Source organism: Aulostomus chinensis, chromosome 19 (assembly GCF_037954235.1).
Source record: "Aulostomus chinensis isolate RoL2024-O1b breed Wild chromosome 19, RoL_Achi_v1.0, whole genome shotgun sequence".
Classification (NCBI taxonomy): domain Eukaryota; kingdom Metazoa; phylum Chordata; class Actinopteri; order Syngnathiformes; family Aulostomidae; genus Aulostomus; species Aulostomus chinensis.
In genome coordinates this window covers 19455761-19472633 of record NC_141338.1, presented here as the reverse complement: position 1 = coordinate 19472633, position 16873 = coordinate 19455761, and the positions used below count along the sequence as shown (strand labels likewise).

At 45.9% G+C, this 16873-nt stretch overlaps 1 protein-coding gene across 1 annotated transcript; it reads right to left on the bottom strand.

Moving 5' to 3' along the window:
- Positions 1-540: 540 nt before the first annotated feature.
- On the bottom strand, positions 541-15512 carry tmc2a (transmembrane channel-like 2a). The gene is made up of 20 exons (XM_086186953.1): positions 15380-15512; positions 14283-14321; positions 13758-14187; positions 12470-12625; positions 11478-11568; positions 11299-11380; positions 11112-11218; positions 10662-10760; positions 9606-9748; positions 9133-9280; positions 8454-8642; positions 7302-7481; positions 7007-7165; positions 6199-6327; positions 5069-5136; positions 4336-4575; positions 4136-4261; positions 3899-3977; positions 2576-2696; positions 541-1868 (listed from the first exon to the last, which is right to left on the bottom strand). The coding sequence occupies exons 1-20, from the start codon at positions 15414-15416 to the stop codon at positions 1678-1680; spliced, it is 2814 nt and encodes a 937-aa protein (XP_086043079.1). The 5' UTR covers positions 15417-15512; the 3' UTR covers positions 541-1677.
- Between the last annotated feature and the right edge of the window lie 1361 nt (positions 15513-16873).

Here is a 16873-nt window from a genome sequence, read left to right as displayed (position 1 = left end):
TACACGGGTGGTTTTTAAGCAGGTTTATATTCACCTGCAGAGCATCGGCCAATCAGCTTTCACCTTTCAAAGACGACATACCTGTACGGTGACAGTCAACTCGTCTGGCGACTTCTGCTCAGACAAGGGCTTCGCCCTTTCATCAAACAAGGCGGAATTCCCTCAGACGTGCCGGCCTGCGGGGGACAGTGGCCTGCTGCTGAAGTAAACACATTTAAACACCTACCTGGGACCATCATGAGGACAACACGCTGTCATGTTTGTGCAATTACGTGACTGAACCTGATAATCAACATTGTTCCAGCTGAGAGGTTTCAAGAGCCGCACGTGTAGAGGAAATCTGGCAATGCACTGGCTTCTTTAAGCAAATAACAAAAATAAATAAATAGATATAAACTGAAAGTCTAAAAACCATCCTAAACTTTATTTCAGAGTCACAGTGATACCTCAATTACAAAGATGGTGTAGAGGATCAGACAGGACCACACCCTGGCCCGCAGCTGCCTACAGAATATGAGCACACCCTAGTGGATGGCTTCGTAGGGTCTGTAACAGTGAGAAACTGAAAATAATAGTGCTTCATTAACTATCGTTTAACTCCTATTTCCTTCTCTTGGATCAATTTCAGTGTATCTGCAATTAGAGGAGAGGAGAAATTGTTTATTGCCTGGTTGGGAGCTTTCAAACACGATCCAGTCTGAATATTCCAGCTCCAGTGGGGAGAGAATGTCCCCACCTCCAAGGTGGGAGAACACATCAAACACCTGTGAAATCCTCATACCCTCACTGTACTCTGTGTTAGCTTCCTAGCTAGCTCAAAATGTTACCAAACTCTCGCTACAGGAAGTGCCAGGACTCAGCTGAGGTACTGACTTCCTGAGCTTCGCTTGATTTTATTCAACGGGATGATGGCTTTTTTGTTTGTTTGTTTTTTTCCGTTTTCTTCTGGGGGGCCGTGTCGCTTGCTTGTGATCATTTAAAAATGGACGCACTTTCATGCAACCTTTCCAAAACAAAAGCTTCCTCACTTTCCAGCTGCACAAACGCCCTTAAAGCAACAACCTCTTTAGGAAGAGTCCATAGCAACTTGACTATCAGCTCTTTTTAGATCTCATGTGTTCAGAAAAAGTGGTCCCTCATTTTCAAACCCAAAACTCCCAACAGACAAGGAGGTTTCTCAACACATGCGAAGAAAGTCCAAGGTGGAGGTGAAGCAGCGTTTCAGTCGGAGTAATAAACCCGGTGACCCGCCGAGTTTAAACCACAACCCGTCAATCTGAGGTTAGATGATGCGGTTAACAACCTAATTTAGCCTGAAACAGTAAAACTCTGCTCCACCTTTAGACACCCATCATATTGGCAGGAACCCAGGTAATTAACTCAAACCTTTTCATGAATTATTCTTGAGTGAGTCAAGAATGAAATAAGTTATTGCAGTGTTGCAAAACTGGACCATAGTTTGGATGCTTTAAAGGTACGATGTCTCGAAGCTTCCAGCGGCAAACAGAGTTGTTGATGGTGTCAGTGAGTAAGTATCTAGAGGGCCTAATGAAGGTCCTTGGGACTGAGAGGCTTCAATCTCACCACCTTGTTTGACATTCTTGTTCGTCTCCAGTCTTGAAACAGACAGCAGATGGTGAAAAAAGTCTGCAGGGTTTCTTCTTGAAGTCTCTTAAATTATCTTGGAGGGGGTCCTCGCCCACGGCCTCGGCCCGCACCGGGTCCAGGTCCTCTAGGCCCGGGTGGTCGACTCACTGGCCCTCGAGCGTTGGGGTTCGGTGACGCCAGAGTTACATCTTTCTGCAGGTTAACACCTTTACCAGCTGCTCCTGGCTTCGTCTTGGTCGGCTTTGGATCTGGCGTCTTTTCTGTTTAGAGACAGAAAGTGAAACATTGAACTGAAGTTGATGGGGGGGGGGGGGGGCGATGTTCAATCCAGAATAGGATATTAGTGATTAGTTAGTTACTAATTAAGTTCCATCCATCCATCCATTGTCCTCCGCTTATGCCTACATTAAGGGTCGCGGGGGGGCTGGAGCCTATCCCAGCAGTCTTCAGGTGGAGTGGGGGGGGGGTTCCACCCTGGACAGGTCACCAGTCCATCACAGGGCCAACACACAGAGACAGACAACCATTCACTCTCACAGTCACACCTACAGTCAATTTAGAGTATCAATCAGCCTCGTCCTCTCTTGATGTCTTTGGACTGTGGAGGAAGCTGGAGTACCAGAGAGAACCCACACAGGAACAGGGAGAACATGGAGACTCCACACAGAAAGATCCTGTGATGGAGCCGGGACTGGAACCCGGAACCTTCTTGCTGTGAGGCCACAGTGCTGACCACTGCACCACCGTGCTGCCTACTAATTAAGTTGTGCATGTTATTATTGTTCTTTTCGACAGCACAGAGCTAGCATAGCAGAACGCAGTGTTTGCTGTCCCAGAGTACATCAGGAGCTTGTGCTAGTATTCCCAGACCCTGTTGGAGTTAAAGCCATCTACTTTTTAAAATGTATTTCATACATTTTGCATTGTTTGAGTTCATTTATCTGGACAGTTTCATCAGTTAACTTACCAGGCTCTGGTGGAGGAGCAGGTGGGGCGAGGGAGCGGTTTGGCAGCAGGTCCTCCAGGTCTTTCATGACCTGGTTTGTGGTGTCTGCATTGTTCCGCCGGTTCTTTTCTTCATCTCGAGCCTGGGTACGGAGAGAGTGGAGCACGGGATTTTATAAAACTAAAGAACATTTTCAGAGGAGACAAAAGGGGAATTATATGAGGTTGGTAAAAAAGTTAGGTGTGGAAGATAGAAGTTTGGTGGTGAGAAGATAGAACACACTATTTGACACGTATATAACCTGAAAAGTGGGACAAGAGTCAAAAAGGCAGCAACCCAGTAAAATCCCAGTTTTCCTCTATTTTGTCCCTGTTTTTTTTTTTTTGAGAACAGCTCCTCTCTCTGTCTCTAGACTTCTCAATCACCCCACCAGCTGAGCCTGCCCACCAGCCAACAATCTGCCAAGAACCCTGCCTCTTCACTCACTCGTTCCCCTGAGTTCAGACCTGACCAGCGTAAGCCTGCACCCTGCCAGCCTCTCCACAGGCTAATTCCCCCCAAACCCCAGCCATCACCTGCTTGCCCCAGGCTGGCTTATTTCCTTTGTTCCTGTGCTGTCTCTGTGGTCCGGAATCCAGAACCTGACCCCCATAATCCAAGTTGCAGAACCTGTAGTCCAATATTTCCATCCTGAAAGAGCTATGGCTGCACTGGTGCATCTACCTCTCCCCTGCTTGTGTAGCCCCCTGGCTCTAAGCCTTTGGTCAAGCCTCACAATGACCTCCAACCTCTGGCCTCAGGTCCTGCGCTCCAGCCTCCATAATGTGCTTTCTCCCTGCCCTGACTTGAAACCAAATCTTCTGCCAGTCGTCTCTCGTGTCCTCTCGCCTAATCCCCGTCACCACTGACGAGCTCTCCCTCCAGAGTGGTCCCACTTGTGTTGCCTGACTCTGGGTAGCTCTCCAGAAGGTTCTGTCATTTTCCTGGACATTTCCACTGATGAGGCCTGAGGTTTACCACCTGCCCAACATTTATCTTTTGGAACATATTATGCATCATGGAGGCACCTCTTATAATTCCCTATCTTCCTTGTGTCTCTGGTCTTATTCTTTCTCATACTGTTCCATCACCATATGCAGTATTTATGGTGCACCCTCTCGGTGTAGTTCATGGGACTCTCCTCCTAACTTTACCTGACCTGTGTTCAGGCCCACCAGCTTGCCTCCCATCTCCTTCATGGTAGCCATTCCCTTTATTCCCTAAGTTCCCAACAACAGAATCAATATTCTTGCGACCCTGTTGTCTATGTGCATTAGTGTCAGTGTTATCGGCTTCATCATTTACCATCTGCATCTTCTTCTTCAGCTCCATGTTGGAGTTTTTGTAGGCCTCTGAAACCGAGTTCAGATAGTAGATGGCCAGTCTGTGAAGGGAAAAGGACCAGATTTGTTTTCCAGTGACTGCAAAGGCAAAACAGTTTCTTTGCGCAGACCTGTACGCATTTGTGTATCTGTTGACCAGAGATGTGTATGCAGGAACGTGCGCAGACAAGATGAATAATTAAAATGTGAGTTCACTCACACCATGAGCAGAACGGCTGGGATGATGAGGCCTGGGTTAGCTGCGTAGCTAAATAAGGTTCCCATGAAGGCAGGCAGGTCCAGGTCGATCGTCTCCATGATCACATCAAACATCTTTGGCTTCCCGCTACAAAAATCAGCAGGCTAAATATGCTCACACACACACGCAGACATTGTTTTTGTGTTTGTGTGTGTTGCTACCTGAAAGGCCCACAGTCAAACGAGGGCGGCAGCGACATGATGGTGTAGACGACAGGTAGCAAGCTGAGAAAGAGAATGAGGAGCAGCAGGCCCATGTAGAAGTTGTTGGACTTGGAGGCTTTGAAGACTCTCTCGTGGGGCACGTTGGTGGCCATCACAGCCCAACACTGATAGTACATGGAGGTGAGGAGGCGGAGCACATTGATGCCAACCAGACCAGGAGCGTAGAACGCTCCCATCCTGAGACACACCAAGACTGATTCATTTTGTTTGTTTGTTCTATTTACTTATCAGAGGGAAGAAGTATACATCAATTACAATACTGTCAAAATCAACACAATAGCAATGGAAGCTTAAGTAATAGAAAACACCTCCACCAGTTAAATACTTGATCAGACCAAGTAAACCATGTGAGTTGTTTTCTGTCCTCGCTTTTTTCAGCAGCTTCAGAACGCCCACAAGCTCCCCCTTGTGTTCTAATCATGCACTGCAGATATTATTCTGGAAGAGTTGTGAAGATTTCATTGAATGTAGTTGAACATGAGACTCAATTTAGAAACCACGTGCGGTTACAAAACAGTTTTTGGTAATGTGAAAGGTTATGTAATCAAAACAACGCGTAATGCATAATTGGGTGTGACGATCAGGAACACACACACACACACACACACACACACACACACACACACACACACTGTTAAGTGTTCGTGGTATCTGTGTTTGGCGCTCCTACCAGATCATCCCTTGATTGAAGACCAGTCCCAGAACATTACCACTGATGTCAAACTCTCCATACGACGGCTAAAACCCACAGAAACTTCGATGAATCACTTTTGCCTCACACAGTCAAGTTAACTGTCTCAGTTTGAACGTGTGCAGGTTCAAACTGTAAGGAGAGAAGCAGTTCAGTACATCGACTTGTGAATAAAGTTTAGGCTGTCTTGTAAGAATGCTTTCATACACAGCAGAAAAGTCCTTTGTGCTACACTAACAGGTACATAGCAACTTTTAAGTTTAGCAGGCTGTTTCCAGAGACATTTTGATTTGTTATAATACTGCAAAAAACTACATTTTTTATAAAAATTAACTCATCGATGCAAAAAAAAATTGTTTTTTTTTTACAAACACTGCCGCAACCACTAAATCTGACTTAAAATCACACACGTGGCGTCAGTCTCCTCTGGCACCCTAACCAGCTGATTGTCCATGTTGCCTGACGCTTCTATTAAATGGAGCTGGTATAACTACTGTCTCGTAAGCCTGCTTTTTAACGTTCTGAGTTGCAACATTCTAGATTTTTTTTTTAATTGTCAAATGGTTGCGCTTTTACATCACTATTGTTACGATCACTATATAAATACGTCACTATGTTAGAACCATTTAAGGCAATGACAGGCATAGGGCAAAAACTCAGTTTTTGGGGTCAAAGGTCAATGCATTTTTTTTGTGGTTGTAAGACATAAAAGTTTCCTCATCAGCACGAGCAGGACCGTCTATTTTAATGTAATCAATTTAGGTGGCTAAAAGTCTAATGAAAACATGTATTTGTCTTGTTATACTTGTGTAGTAACTGTAGTAACTTTGCTGGGCGGAATAAAACAAAAGCTGCTGTATTCCATGTACCTGCCTGAGTTCCACTGTGTATTTGCACACCAACAGTCATAAACATCATTTGTATACGGTGTGACACCGGGGAACAAACTGTAGATGTCGCTAATGGAGACACAGAACATGAACTGCTCCTTCGGAGCGTCATAGGAATCGTTACGACAGAGAACGTCAGACTTCTTAAGGGTGTGAATTATTGACTGCTGTGGAGACATCTATAACTGAAGCAAAAAATGCAGCCACAGTCAGACTTACAAATCCAGCTTCGAGGTCCCAGCACCAGCAGTAGTTGAGGAAGCGGACGATGACGGCTCGGGCGAAGTCCCCAATCAGGATGGTCAGGTAGGTCACCTGGATGTCTGACACTGTCAGCTTCACAAACTCCTGGGAAACGGACGACACCAAGTGAGGAAAGCCACACAGCAATAAGAGGGACTGTGACCTCCGATGTCAAACAGAATGACAGCAAGAATTTTCAAACTACTTTAAAGCAGCACACCAACTTCATGGAAGACACACTTATTGTCCATCCTCCCCAGAGCAAGATGAGGACGGACACCCTTCTCTCCTTTGTGTGTGCGTGCATTCTGAAGCTGAGCCCCTGAGTCCTGATGGCTAGCCATGAGCAGGTAGCGCTCCTCTGTCAAGGTCATCAGATAGATCCGATCCAGGCCAGTTAGACCAGTACCCCTTCTCATCCTCTGACGTGTCCAGTGGCAGCAGTCACTCTTCCAGTCGTGTACAAATGTTATTTTGGCCGAAGTTTTAAGGTGCTGAGTCAAATTGCTGGAAAGTATGTACGACCATGTGTCTGACGTAAGAATCCCACTATCTTGTAATTTTACCATCCAGTACTATTGATTGTGCTAAGCTAACTAGCAGTTAACTGGTCTTTTGAGGGTCTCAGCTCTCTTATACGCACACAGAGGAGAGAAGGATACCTAGCTAGCTATCTGGCTCTAGGGATGATGCCAAACCAACCCTGGCATTAACTGAAGAGATACCACAGAAAAAAAAATGTGTTGTTTCTGGTTTGAATAATTAATTTGTATTTTTTCATTACGATGCCAACAGCGGTCTCCCAGCAGGGTCCCCTGATGACATCTGCAGGGTTCATGGGGGGCGGGGTGGCCTCTGTGTCGTTCACCAGTCGTGAGTAGTTAGCATAGTACTCCTTCATGGCCCAGATGGAGGCATTCTTAATGGCCTGTTCTTCCTCTAGCTAGGAGGTGCAGAGAGGCTGATGAGTCAATGCCATTGGACATAGCTGAAGTAATGCTAAAGAAACCAAATAGATGGATTGGAGGACTACAAATATGGCAGTCATATCACTTGTGGTGCAAAGAGGGCTGCCGCACCTTGGTGTTGACCTCGTCAAACAGGGCGAACAGAAATGTGTAGAGGTTCCCCAGGAAGAGGGCAAAGATGCGTCCCAGCTGCCACTTGAGGGCGATTCGAGGGTGGTAGTCTTCCAGCTCGGCGATGGTCTCAAACAGAGGAGGACACACCAGGCCCAGCAGAGACATGATGAGCTCCAGCTGGACCCAACGGGGCAGAATCACCAGTCAAATTCCATTTTTCTTTTGTAAACTTTTTTTTTTCCTTCTCTCTAAAGTGTTAAAATAATTTTGCCTTTTTTGACTCCCTCACACTCACTGCCTTCTCTGAAATCTTTAGAAAAAATCCTATTCTTGGATTTCAGATGAAGTCTTTACAGTGTTAGTGGTATGGTTATAAAGCAAAATATTCACTTTGCGATCAAAACACCATGGCAGACTCTTCGATATTCTCAGATTCAGGACTAAAAATACCCAGGGGTGACATTTTCTTGGGCCAGCCTGATCGATCACCATGTTAGCTCTGTAGCTAACAATAGTTTAGAAGGCTTTCACATTTGTTTTCCAAGATAGTCTGAAAAATGAACAGCAGTTGTGTGTTCTTTTGACGCCCTCATGTAATCCTTAAATTCATAAAGCTAAAGTTAAGAATGAACTTAGCCACGGACGCATGACGTGACCTCGGTGACGTTTCATGTCCACAAAACTTTCTGTGGTCTCGTTTGGCTGCTCGTTAGCAACTGAGACACCCAAGAAGCTTTGAAATTGAATAGTGTGGTATTTCTGCCATATTTTATGCTGTTAATTTGTTTTTTGTTTTTTAAATATCTCACACTCATGTTAACCACAGAGATTTAACCAAAGCCCCACTGACTCTGAGACAAGTGAGAGAGCAGTGCAAACGATGTTAACTTATTTCCAGGAGGTGCTACCTCCTGCCATACTGGTAAGGACTGTGGGGCTTGAAAGGTCCAGAAAGAAAGTAGTTGACTTCTGGGTTGAGTTTGTGAGCATGAGCAGTATAACGGGCACAAGCGTTTACGAAAAGCTAACTTAGTTGTTATGCTGAAGGAGAGAATTCTATCTCACCTTTGTTTAGTGTGCCATGAACTTGGCCTGATGGTAGAGCAGGTGATAGGAGGAGTAAGAGCGAGGGGCCGTGACCATCATTACCTCGTTCTTTTCGTACCAGCTGAGGTCGTCTCTGTTGGCAAACTCCTGAGACCTCTTCACCACGAAGTAGATGAGATATCCACTGCCGCCAAGGCTGCAGGTGATCAAGAAGTTAGCCAGGACCCTGAGGAACCTCCGCAGGTGAATGTTCTCATCCTTCTGGTTCTCCTGCTCATCCACGATGGACTCCTGTTCTTGTAAAGGTAAGTAGACAGTTAGTGGAGAACTTACCTGCACTGATTGCATGAGCTGGAGGCTCAAATGTAGCGTAAATAAATATGTATTTGTAGTGAAACTGTAAGTGTTTTATCTAAGACCATCTAAAGTCAGACGAGGACCAAGGAGGGGTGAGGAGATCAAGTCCAGGCAGAGACCGAGAGAGGGCAAGAGCCAGACTTAGGCTTGGCAGAGACACGTCACAGCCAAGACTCAATTCGTCTCAACCATCAGAGCCAAGGCCTGATGGTCCAAGGCTAAGTCAGGGTGAGATCGAGGCAACACCAAGACCTTTGAAATGTGGGCTTGAGTGCTGTAACACTTGAATACGCAGAACATGTCTTTGTTCTCTTGACAGCAGACAGGAGAGAGCAACATCTGCATGAACGTGTCACTCGTGCAAATGTAAAGCTGTAACTGTTCTAAATATGCATCTGTTGGACTGTGTGGTTGCCATGGTTACCTTGAAGCTGGTGGTAATGGAGGCGTACTTGTTGTCGGCCGTCTCTGCATTGCCTATGAGGTAATCCCAGCTGGTGAACATCTTCCAGGCGAAGGTGAACTCCCCCTCGTCTCCATCTCCACCGCCTACGTCAGCATTCTTGGCCATTCTGGTGGGAAAAACACACAGAACAAGAAGAAGAGTATAAACTTAAGTCATCATTCAAATTAGATTCTTTTATTCAAGTCAAATGATTCTTTTTTAATTCCGATTCACAACCCCGTCAGTTCTCTCTTGACATCTATTCTGTATTTGCTAAAAAGGGAAATAAATCTCCAACGAACCCAAAAGCAACGGTCGGTCGGTTCTCGTAAACATTTGACACTGTAGTTCATAAACTGTGTGGTTCATGTCCAAACCTCACTTGTTAGACCACAAAGATCCCAAAGACAAAAGTGTAATGCGAGCTGGATGCTTGCGCAGCGCGGACTCACGTGCGGATCACAACCATCAGGCTGTAGCCAAAGGTGCCAATCCCCACCATGAGGTAAGACAGAGGCAGCCGGAACTTCAGCAAGCCGATGGTCCTCTGGCTGTTGTAATATCCATAGAACAGGACGGAATATTTGCAGTATCCCTGAGAAGGGGGAAAACACAGTCACTCCCTTTTTCTGTTCATTTTTTCACGTCCCCTTAGTGAGTTGACAGTTTCTGAAAACTACCGTATGTCATCATAAGAAGGCAAGGCAAGGAAAGCCAAGGCAAGGCAAGGCAAGGCAAGGCAATTTTATTTGTAGAGCCCGTTTTCACCACCAGTTTGTCTCAAAGGGCCTCACATGGCATCATAACAACATCCTCTGTTCTCAGAGCCTCACATCGACTGAGGAGAAACTCCACAGAAAACCCTTTGAACAGGGAAAAATCTGAGAAACCTCAGGGTGAGGAGGGGAGGAGGGATCCCTCACCAGGAGGGACAGACGTGCAGTAGATGTTGGTACAGACAAGAACCAAATATTGTCATCTGCATTTGGTAGGTTGTCACTTCTCTGTCAGCACAGTTACACCAAAATGACCAGGCTGATTTCCATGACACACAGAGACAGACAACCATTCACACTCACAGTCACACCTACAGTCAATTTAGAGTATCAATCAGCCTCGTCCCCTCTTGATGTCTTTGGACTGTGGAGGAAGCTGGAGTACCAGAGAGAACCCACGCAGGGACAGGGAGAACATGCAGACTCCACACAGAAAGATCCTGTGCTGGAGCCGGGACTGGAACCTGGAACCTTCTTGCTGTGAGGCCACAGTGCTGACCACTGCACCACCGTGCCGTCCTTATTGGAGCTCAGTCAAGAGTAAATATGATCAAAGTTAAGATGTTTTTTATTGTGTTTATGTTTGTTCCAAATGGCAGGTTGGAAGGACAGAATATAACAGAACACCTGTGATTACCTTTTTAATTTTTGATTTATTGGGTTTGTATTAATTTGTAGTGTCTTTCACAATAAAATGCAAAGTGAAGATGTTCAATCTTATGTAAGACTCACGTTGAAGTCCATGAGGACAGAGTAGTCCTGGGCACTGGCCTGCTCTGCTCGAGGCACAGTCTTCCTAGGAATGGAGCCATAGGGAAGGCCCATTAATACCTGCAAAACAAATTTAATAGAAATCAATAGTAGAAACAATACAGATTTGTATTTAATTCTATTTATCTTTTTTTTCATGTTAAATTAATACAATAACATTCATCCCATCTTTTTTTAAAAGAACACACAAACTGGAGCCAGAGAAGAAGATCGTTACCCTTCTTTCAACAGAGATCAGCTGACTGCCAGTTAGCTTAGCACCGTGAATGTTGCTGGATGCTAAGTGTGAGCATATTCCCCTCATCAGACATTAAAAACACTTTTCTCCACAAATTTTTTTTTTTTTTTTTGTCTCCAAATGGTACACATCATCTTCTTGTCTGACTAAGTTGATGTCCTGACTCAAGTTACCTCAGGGATGACCACCAATCCAAAAGTGAAGCCAAAAAGGACAAGGTTCATCCCGTACATCCAGCGCAGGAAGATAAAGTAAGACGCTACAGACGAGCCAAAGTGGCCTGAAACATTGAGAACGTTCTTCAGCTCAGTGTCTGTCCGTCTGCGAGGAACCGCTGATCAGCTGGTGGACACAACTTACTTTCCACCTCTTTGATCTTCCTCTCCCAGGGGATACAAGCTGTCCGGAAATTTTCAAAATCCCTCTGGAACTTGATCCATTTCTTGATTACAAAGATAAAAGTGAGCATACAGAGCGTGTTTGAAGACAAACATTCAAAAAAGTAAAGACAAATAGAGAAGTGGCATCTTTTTTCCGACCTTTGTCATCATCACTTTGTAGGCGTACCACTTTCGGCCTTTTCCTTTGCCCAGAGCTCCTTCAAACTTATCCACAAATTCCTGAGCTTCCCTGTACAGAGGGACACATCCGAGTTAAGAACTCACATTCTCGCATCAGCTACGTTTTCTACGGGAGAGCACTAGGGCCACCTGTGAGAGAAATAAAATGAGGGGATGTAGTTTGTTTTTTTTCCATCCAGCACTTCCAGAAAGAAGTCGAAATGTTGCGAGAAAAGTCGACGTACGACATCGAGAATGAATGTCTTGAATTCTCTTCCAAGCTCTCGTTTTTTTCTCTCACGGGGGTCCCTCATACTCCTCCATCATTCATAAACCAGCCCACCAGGTGCTGAGTATAACCATTAGTCATATAAATGGTGGTTTTCCTATTTTTGAAAATGCCAGAAAAATAACAATTATGCAAACGTCACTTATTTCCCCCCAAAAATGCCAGCAGACCGCAGCTTCTAAAAGCCGGTGACCCAATACCCGATATTTCTTGCGTAAAACTTTTAGATACTCAAAAGTTGGGGTCTCACACTTCCCAACCAGGGGTGAACCAATGAAATTCACCCAGATACAGACGAGAAATGTATGAGACTAAAACAGCTCACGCCAAAGAAAATACAGGATCTCTCTACTTTTGTTGTCCATCCACCCATTTTCTATACCGTTTATCCATTAAGGGTTGCGGGGGGTGGAGCCTATCCAACCTGACAGTGGTTGAGAGGCGGGGTTCACCCTGGACGGGTCACCAGTTCATCTCAGGACCATCAGGAGCAGTTAGAGGTTCAGAGTCTCGCTCAAGGACACTTGGACATGGTCACCAGGGGGAAGTGAGGATCGAACCAGCGACCCTTCGGTTGCTGGACGGCCTCTTTACCTCTGAGCCGCGCCGCCGCTCTATTCATGAATAGAGGAGGCTAATTTCAAGTTTTAAAATAAGAACTGCGACTGCTGTCAGTGATTACTTCAGGTGTGTGAGCCTCCGCTTCATCCTCCATGGCTTGTTCCTGATGTTGGCGATCAGTTTCTTCTTCTCCTCCACCTCCTCCATCAGCCGGGCCATCTCCCCCTCTGACATGGACTCCTCTTCCTCGTCGGAGTTCGAACTTGAATCTGATGAACTGCGGGAGGAGGAGCACACAGAGACACATTTAGCGAGGTAAAGTGGGTTGAATTCACATAATAGTCGTATTGACATGTAAGAGAACAATTATCCAGAGTACTGGGCCAACTCTCCGCTCACACACAGCCTCTGACCTCCCCTTGAAGATGCCATGATCAGAACACCTGCTCCTCCCAAATTTACTGTCAGCCCTATGAGAACGTCCCGTATCTGGTACAGGAACACGCCCCCAAGACTGCAGGCTTTTAGATAACAGGACAGAGTTTGAGGAGACGAGATAATCGAAAGGTGGCATCTCCCTTCCAACATTATCATCATGATTTTGTAGAAAGGTGCGCGACTTCTGCCTTTCTCTTTAAACTTGCTAAACTAAACCTGCAATCTTTTCAATGGCCAGCAGGGGGGGATTCTGAAGTTCACTGGGCAAAACAACAAAACATGTCAATTCCCGTAACACTGACATTTTTTTTAATTGCGATTGTAAAGATCCCATTGGCCCTTGGTGATTAATATTCAATCCTTGTCATAAGTCCCTTCGGTCGACACTGGCCTCCATGCCTCCGTCTCACTACAGCCACCAAAGATATTACACAAGCCCACGATGCTCTGCTCTGCTGCAGCTACGACGCCATCCGTCACTCCTTCCAAGTGTCATGACTGCATTTGTAGAAAAAGACCAAGAAAATATGACAATGGCAACAGGATCGATTAAAATTAGTGTACCTTTGGGAAACCCACATGTAGGAGTGGTAAAGGGGTTAAAGACAAACATGTTTTCTCTCTCTCTCTCTTTCAGTCCACCCCCCCCCCCCCTCTCTCTGTATGTCACGCAGAGCTGCATAGTGAAGTCCAGCTCCAGGGGTAAAGACTCTATGGTTGTAACACATTTTATAAACCACATACGCTCAACAAAACACATGTCTGTTAACATTCAGGTTTTATGGAAATTGCAGCGCCCCCTACAGGTACCACTAGTGGTGCTCAACGCTCAAAACTTTAGCTGTGGGCGAAGTACAAATTCTAGGCTCGTATATTCACTGTTGAAAGAAAAGTTTCCAGTAAGGTGCAGAGACAAGTCAGCATTGTTGACCGTCCTGTTATCAGGAGAGGTTTCACTTCCTCTGGTTTACCTGTCAGCCTTCTTCTTCTTCTTCTTTTCCTTGTCATTGTCTTTCCCCTTGTCCTTTCCTTTGGTATCAGCCTTCTTACCCTTGCTGTCCTCCTCCTCTTTTCCTCCTTTCTTGCCCCCTCTTTTCTTTCCTTTCTTTCCCTTCTCCACATCGCTGTCTTCCTCATCACTGTCCTGGTTTTTGCGTCCTCTAGTCTTGTTGGCTGCCCCCCCTCGTTTCTTCTTAGGAGCTTCATCCTCACTTTCATCCTCGTCATTGCCGCCACGTTTCCTGTTGGCCGTCTTTGCATTTGCTCCCTTGCGTCTTCTCGGGGCTTCATCCTCTTCTTCATCCTCCTCATCCTCACTGGCTGTTTTTTTGCCACGGCCTCTTCCCTTCGCACCGCCCCTTCCAGCCGCCTGCCTCCGGTTCCCTCTCCTCCGGTTGCCATCTACAATAACAGCAAATAAAACACACTCCATCCTCAGTCATGAGATTGGATCAGACCTTGACTGCTTCCTTTGAATATCTATGTTGTCTACTCACCATCACTGTCACTCACATCCCCGTCTATCTCTATCCCAACTGAGGAAGAACACACACACACACACACACACACACACACACACAAACAAGTCAAAAATCAAAAATCAAAAAATCAGTCAGCAGCACCTCTATGAACGGATACATCTGGAAATTTCATTCGGTTCCACAGTTAAAGACACTGTTTGCAAGTCAGTGCAACAGCAAGTGCAAGTCTCGTAACCTCACTCACTCACAAGAACACAACTTGGAAGTCCGTGGAAGCGTCTCATCGCAGTTTCCGACAAATCCAATCCGTTTGCTGAGGCAGTTTTTTTTCCTTGTTTCTTCTGATAGCCTCAGCTTTGATTTGCTCATCACTGCTGGTCTGGAGTTTGTGGGATGCTAGTTGCTTCCCAAACTTAAATATACCGTACATTACCTTCAATCATGAGCAAATTCAGCAACAGAAACCTACAAGAATTCTGTCCCGACGAATATGATTAATTATTGATCACAAAGCCCGATGAAGAGCTTCATATTTCCTATTCTAGCAAAAGCTGCATGAACTGACAGAGACCTTGGAATAAGTTGACTGTTCCATGAGAGGCAATGTCCAACCGCCTTGGCAAAACTGTGTTATACTTCACTTTATCACTAAATGTCTGCACCATGACCCCCCCCCCCCCACACACACACACACCATCTCTATTTATACTCCTCTGGTACTACAGTACAAGCACGGCCATGACGATGGCTATGAGCAAGCCGGGGGACAGTCTAAAGAGTCAGGTTTGGGTGTCTTTGTCTGGTATCAATGGTAACACATGGATTAACATGTAAGTGAGAAGACAAAGAGCAACGTCTCCTGGCACCGGAGCATAAAAGTTAGTGGATCCATCACGAGAGGAGAGGGAATAAATTCCCCTGACAATGAAGCGAATTCAAGGACCTGAGTCCCACTGCTGACATTAAAACGTCTGAAAATATGCAGTACACATCAATATTCAATCAATTCAGAAAATACTATTATTAAAGGGATTCTGGCAAATGTTTGAACCCTGTTTCAAAATTAAATGACGCACGATGTGACACAACAAATTCACTCATCTTCGGCTCACCTTCATCCATGATAGCCAAGTCACTTTTTCTCGGCATTATGAGAGGCTCTTGTGTTCCCTGTGTCCTCAGCAGCGTCTCACTCCCCAGGAGGCCGGCTCTCTGCTCCAGCTCCCAGCCAGCAACCAACTCAGATACTGTATCTCACATGCCGTCGCTATGGCGACTGCTGCATGTGACTCACTGTCAACAGGCGCTCTTGGATGGGTGCAGTGAATCCCGGGGACCAAAGGTGATCTTGAGTGGCGTATCAAGCAGGCGGACTGTGTTACCCTCCAGACGCTGGGACATTTATTTTTCATTAATACCACATAGAGGTGCTGATGCACAAGCGTGTCTCACAGCTGCGCTCCATTGAAGCACAAGTTGATTCTGAAAAAACTGGCTCCAGTGAGGCTGTATCCAGCTACGCCTGTCTATTTAGTCTTGTTTCCTAAACGTCACCATTATCTACTGAAGAAACTCTCACTTTTCCTGCTACTGGAGATGACGCGCGTGCAAACACGCACAAAGACCAGACACTTTAACATTTAATGGAGGTTTAGGTTTCTTCGTGTGAGGAGTGGACTAATATGCGAACCCCCGCACGACGTTGCAGCTGCATCCAGGGTGTTTTGTTTTGATGTCTTCGATTCAAACGCAGCAGCTGTCGAGTCACCCAACCTGTGTGTGCAGAGCTGGCCAGCACGCAGACAAACGCCTCATTAAATAATAGAGTGGAGCTCACTTTTCACATCCAAAATGATTCCAGGACACAGTTGTCAGTTCCTGCACGTGAGACACAGATCATGCCCTCGTGGTGCTGTGATGGTAACATTTAGATAATCCAAGTGGTATTCCTATAATAAGTAATATAGATTTTTGTCAAGTGAGTATGTATGTGTGTGCATGTGTGAATTTAAATTGGATATGGCCGAGGGTAAAAATAAATCTTCGTCTTCGTCTTCGTCTTCATCTTTGTCGTCCTCCGCTTTATCCGGTGGGTCCGGGTCGCGGGGGCAGCAGCCTCAGCAAGGAAGCCCAGACTGCCCTCTCCCCAGCCACTTCAACCAGCTCTTCTGGGGGGATCCCGAGGTGTTCCCAGGACAGCCGAAAGATATAATCCCTCCAGTGTGTCCTGGGTCGGCCCTGAAGCCTCCTCCCGGTTGGGCATGCCTGGAACACCTCTGGAGGGAGGCGTCCAGGAGGCATCCTCACCAGTTGCCTGAACCACCTCAACTGACTCCTCTCAACATGGAGGAGCAGCAGCTCTACTCTGAGCTCCTCCTGAATGACTGAGCTTCTCACCCTGTCTCTAAGGGAGAGCCCAGCCACCCTGAGGAGGAAACTCTTTTCTCTTGTATTCAGGATGTTGTTCTTTGGTCATTACCCAGAGCTCATGATCGTAGGTGAGGGTTGGAACGTAGATTGACTGGTAAATCGAGAGCCTCGCCTTCTGGCTAAACTCCCTCTTTACCACAATGGACTGGTTTAGCAACCGCATCACTGCAGACGCT

Bases quoted from the DNA above. Each gene is read 5' to 3' on its own strand.
- tmc2a (XM_086186953.1), bottom strand. From the start codon at position 15,416: ATGCCGAGAAAAAGTGACTTGGCTATCATGGATGAAG. The intron at 11,569-12,469 runs GTAATCACTGAC...CCCTCTGTACAG, and splicing joins CGGAGGCTCACACACCTGAA to GGAAGCTCAGGAATTTGTGG. The intron at 4,262-4,335 runs GTAGCAACACAC...TGATTTTTGTAG, and splicing joins TTTGACTGTGGGCCTTTCAG to CGGGAAGCCAAAGATGTTTG.